This window comes from Mastomys coucha, unplaced genomic scaffold, assembly GCF_008632895.1.
Source record: "Mastomys coucha isolate ucsf_1 unplaced genomic scaffold, UCSF_Mcou_1 pScaffold23, whole genome shotgun sequence".
Lineage (NCBI taxonomy): Eukaryota > Metazoa > Chordata > Mammalia > Rodentia > Muridae > Mastomys > Mastomys coucha.
Window position 1 is genome coordinate 48,239,118 of NW_022196906.1, and position 5,218 is coordinate 48,244,335.

The 5,218-nt window shown below is 45.9% G+C and overlaps 1 protein-coding gene across 1 annotated transcript in view; it reads right to left on the minus strand.

The window, feature by feature from the left end:
- The window catches only part of LOC116073015 (aromatase), a 48,632-nt gene extending 48,001 nt beyond the window's left edge, over positions 1–631 (minus strand). Inside the window, exon 1 of the mRNA XM_031344660.1 lies at positions 303–631. Coding sequence (XP_031200520.1) covers positions 303–331 — 29 coding nt within the window. The 5' untranslated portion in view covers positions 332–631. The remainder of the gene's footprint in view (positions 1–302) is intronic.
- Positions 632–5,218: the final 4,587 nt, after the last annotated feature.

Consider the following 5,218-nt stretch of genomic DNA (forward strand, 5'->3'; position numbering starts at 1 on the left):
CTCTCTCTCTCTCTCTCTCTCTCTCTCTCTCTGTCCTTGGAGTCCTCTCCTTCTCCCTCTTCTTTCTCCTCCCCCTCCCCTCTCTTCCCTCTCTCTCTGCTCCCTCCTCGTTTTCTCTACCCTCATGGCTCTGCTCTCACCTACCTTTATCCTCTTCCCCAGGTCCTCACTCCTCTCCCTTACCCCCAGTAAACCTTTCACACCAGGTCTATTTGCATGGTGTAACTACTCAGGGGCACACCTTGGCATGGGCTGTGAAAAGTAGCCTCGCTCCCTATTGTATTTCATAGCACTGTCCATACCTTCTTTCCCCAGGGTAACCCGCGGGCATTCCTACCCGGCTTTCCCCAACGTTTTGTCAGACACACTTAAGGCTGGATAGTTTTCTGGTTCCGTTTCGCTTATACCCTGGTAAAAAATTCTTCTTGCTTCTACTTGCCTGCAAAGGTTTCAGACTCATCCTCACTGGTCTCATTAGTGACCTCCACTCACAGCCCAGTTCCTCACTGGCCTATAAACACTTTACCTGCAAGAGTTCCTTTTTCCTCCTCCTGGTCCCGGGGCACTCTCGCCTTTGACTAGGAAGGTATCATAGAAAAAGCCTCAGAGGCTTTCATAAAATAAAGCAAAACAGTAAGGATCAAGGTAGTTAACGGTTGCTGGGGAGGAGGTCTCATGTCCCTTAGTGATGTGGCAGTGTTTAGTTACCCTTGTCTGAGTAGCAACCCTAGTCGAATGAAGTGGAATGAACACACACACACAAGACTTATGAAGAGGCTTGCCTGGAGAGAGGGGGGACCATAAGTGATAACAAAGAGGAATGATCAAAGTGTATCATTAAATACTCATTATATATATTTTCATTTACATATATGTATATATGAAAAATATATGAAAATATTTTTAAAAGAAAAAAAAAGGAGCAAGATGTTACATCTAGTTCGTTTTCTAGAGATAAAGGTGGTAAGACAAAAAGCCAAAAGTTTCCAGCAAGGTCATCTTGGCAGAGCCGTGGCCACATAGCCATAGCTATAGCCACAGGCTTAGATCAACAATGAGGAAACGCTGGGTTACTAGAGATGGAAAAATCCTGAGGTATAGTAACCTTTCCCTTTAGAAATGAATCCTCGACATGAGACTCAGCAAAGTAAGATCCCTTGTTCAGTGCCATTTAAAAGTAGAGGTAGTCTATCCATAGTCACTCCTGCCACTTGCTTTCTGTCACCTGACAGGGGAGTCCTGGCCATCCTTCTCAGCAAGGTTCCAATAGGAAGCTACTTGTTTTGTAGCAGGAGAGAGAAAATAAGAACCTGCAAGGGAAATTCAGATCAATATGTTGCCCTCAGTCAATTTTAGGGCAAACGTCTCACCCTCTGAGTAGTTCCGGTCAAGTTCCTGATTAGACATGCAGAAAAGCTCAGGCAGAGGGGCGGGTAACACTGGGAAACCTCAGTGAGGTCCTCACACAGAAGACCTGACAGTACATGAGAGGCACATGCTGCTGGTGCCACATTTTAGTGAGCTCACAGTGCCCATCAGCAAGCACCAGGGGCCTTTCTCCCTCAACTTTGAGGCCCAGTACCCAGCAGGAGAGCTGGGTGCTTACTGAAGTCCTCCCTTCTTCATGACAGCTTCCCAATCCACCTCCACCAGGCCCAAGACAGGGACATCTTTTTGCTGCACCTTTATCTGTGCCCAATGGTGCCTCATTTCTCTGTGTATGGCCCACTTTCTTCCCAATGTGGTCCACCTAATGTTCTCGCCCATGGAAATCAGCAGTGACTGGCCATAAGCATTTCAGGCCTTGATAGTTAAAGGCATTTCAAATGTGTTACAAAGCTGGTAATTACTTGGGGATCAGAGTCTTAATAAGGGCCCCTAAGATCTGATTGGAGTCCTCTGACACTGAAACTATATATATATACACACACACACACATACACATATATTTAACTTACTAATCCTGCCCCAGGGAAGGATATTATATTGCCTGCCTCATCAAAATTTTTCAGTCAACTTTTGGTTTTTAATCTTAAAGGAGGGAGGGCAGAAATGACAGCATCAAACTATGAGGATTTGGTTGGGGCCAGAAGACCTGAGTTCAACTCTGTGATTAACCAGCCCCAAGAGCCCACTCACTTCCCAAGTCTCGTATTCTCCGGCTAGGTCAGTCAGTTCTCTACCGAAGGGTACTGAGGCCCGGGGTAAAGAACCATGCAAGCCACACACCTGCAGCAATGGTTGTCGTTCCTTGGTCTTTAAATTCTCCACAACAAGTTAAGTTGTGTGATCTCATGACTTGAGCAGCAACAGTAGAGGGTCCCCAAAAGAATACTCGGTTCTTGGGGTGGTCCAGATACTGTTTCTATGGCAAGATCCACACCCACACCTGAGTTTCACCCTGAAGTACAGATGGCCTCGCTTCTACTCTTCAGCCTGAATATGATAGGCTCTTTTAATGTACCCTACTCCAATCCAAGTAGCCAGCCGCCTCTACAATACAGTGCTTGACACACCACCATCATAGCTTCACAGCTCCTTCCCTGGTGAGATCTCACTCTCCTGTCCTTAGCCCCCTTAGAGGCTGTCATGGAGCCAGGAATGCTCAATAAGTGTTAACAAAGTCGATGAATAAATGGTTAACATCTTAAGCTTTTTAGGTCGGGTGTATAAAAGAAAAAAAGAAAATAAAACAAAACCCCTCTAATACATTCACATATCCCCAGAATAATGTTTTCCTTGTCCTATCTGTGATTACAAATGCCAAGTTCCAATAGCACAGTGGCCCATAGCTACCACCCAAACAGCCAGATAGCAGCAGCATTACTGGTCTTTCCTTGTGAGCTTATCTGTTGTTTTATGAACAAACTGTGAGGCCACAGAGATGTCCTGGAGCAGGGCCACTCTCTGGCAAGGAAACTACTGAATGACCCCCAAAGTGTTGAGGTTACTTAACCTCCCCGGACCTCCATTTCCTTATCTCTTAACAGTGGGGGTTGGACCATGGGACGGCTTCTCACAGACTCAGAAACCCACAATGCTTAACCGTGTCTTAGTTCTCTATTTTCTACAGCCCCTCTCGGTGCCTTGGCTCCATCCATCCCCACTCCTCCTTTCCTTCTGAACTACTGATGTATAGCAGACAGCGGTACCTGAGGGCCTAGGTTACCTGAAGTTGGAGGTGGTGAAGGCTGGGGTGAGGAAGACTTGGCCGCCATCTTTAACTCTTCCCATTCTCATTCAAGGCCCCCAGCCCATTCTGATGCTGTAATGAAGGCTGTCTGAAGGAACACAGTCAGGAATCAACAAGCAATGTTCAAACGCAATGCTAAATTTCTGAACTCCCTGAGGCCTCTCAGCTGACCTCCAATGAACAGCTCAGCACAGGTGTGTTTTTGTGTTGCTTTGTTTCCTTTCAGCCTCAAATGTCCAATGTCCTAGAGGCTCTTTGCAGATCCAAACCACCCCCACTGACCAACTGAGTATGGCTTCCAATTTGTACGTAAGTGAAATTTCCTTGGAGATTGCTCATTTTAACTGGATCCCAAATATGCGGGTGAAGGTTTGATGATAAGGTTCCAGATTGTTTGACCCACGTGGCCAGTAAAATGACTTGAAGATAGGGTACGGGACATGTCTAAAACCTAGAGACCCCACCTGTGACCCTGCGATCCATCACAGTCTGTCACTGCCTCAGGGCTACACTTATCCCTGAGGAGTGTCAAAGATAAGTGTCCTCAATTTTTTTCTTCCACAGAAGAGCCCAGCTCCTGGAATGCCTGTGTTTGCTCAGACTGTTGTCTTCACTCGAAGAATAACTAGCCAATTACATCCTAGACAGTATTCTAGAGTATGAGCATACAGAAAAATTGTGCTCTTGATGAATTTAGTCAAGATAATATCACCTCTACAAATACGATAAAAGTCAGGTTGTGTAAGTGCCCAGTTGGATAGAATAAGCAAGTGTGGACAATAGGGAAAAAGTCAAACTCCTGTAAGGGTGGGGCACAGCCTTGAGAGTAGATAGCCAGGGGTGTTTTGTTGTTGTTTTGCTTGTTTGTTTTAAGATTTCTTTGTTATGTATACAGCGTTCTGCCTGCATGTATGCCAACATGCCAGAAGAGGTCACTATATCTCATTATAGATGGTTGTGAGCTGCGAGATGGTTGCTGGGAATTGAACTCAGGACCTCTGGAAAAGCAGCCAGTGCTCTTAACCTCTGAGCCTTCTCTCCAGCCCCAAGGGCATTATTTTTGAGGTTATCAAATTAGGGTAAAGGCATATGTAGCTGAGAAAATGGAAAAAAGAAATGACAGAGAGCCCATGGCTGCTCTTGTTCCCCTCCATAACCACTAACCTCTGTGTGTTCAAGTACGTCCTCTGTCTCATGCTTTGCCTTAGTTTCTTCCTCAGAAAAGAAAAACCAGGGAGAAAACGATGTCCCCTGATATGGTTACCTCAAGGAAGAAATTAGATAAAGCCTTGTCAGAGTGCCTGGGTCATGGGTGCATAAAGGCAGATCACCTGGCACATAGAGAAGAGGTTCGTAAAGGCTGATAGTAGGGGGCCTCAGGGGTTAAAAGCATCTGTTTCTCTTGCAGAGGTTTGGGGTTCAGTTCTCAGCACCCACGTGGTGGCTCACTATCAGCTCTGACTTCAGTTCCAGGGATCTGAAGCCCTTTTCTGAGTTCCTTGGGCACCAGGCACACACACAGAGATATCCATACAGGCAAAATATCCATGCACACAAACCAAAAAATAAATTAAGAATAATATTTGTCCTCAGTCTTCAAGGAGAGCATAGGAGATAGTGGACAGATCTGGGGCTGGCCAGAAGAAACAATTTCCAGGCTGGAGTTGTGTCCTTAGTGGCCACTATAGAGATGGGGACTTTGGGATAGGTCACCATGCCTCACTTGGGAACCTAGGAGGACCTGCAGAATATGGCAGTCTCCAAGTTGCCTACTCTGATTCCTCGAGCTTCTCGCTGGTGCTATGAGGATAACCAGGAAGCACTGGAGTAACCTGAACACAATATGGAATCATTGACATTTGCCCAGAGTGCACACCTCCACCTATGCCTACCCACACTTCATTTTTCTGGGTCATAGTTTTAACCCTTTTTGGTGATGCCAGAGATCAAACATGAAGCCTCAGACACACTAAGTAAATATTCTCTCTCTCTCTCCTCTCTCTTTCTCTCTCTCTCTCTCTCTCT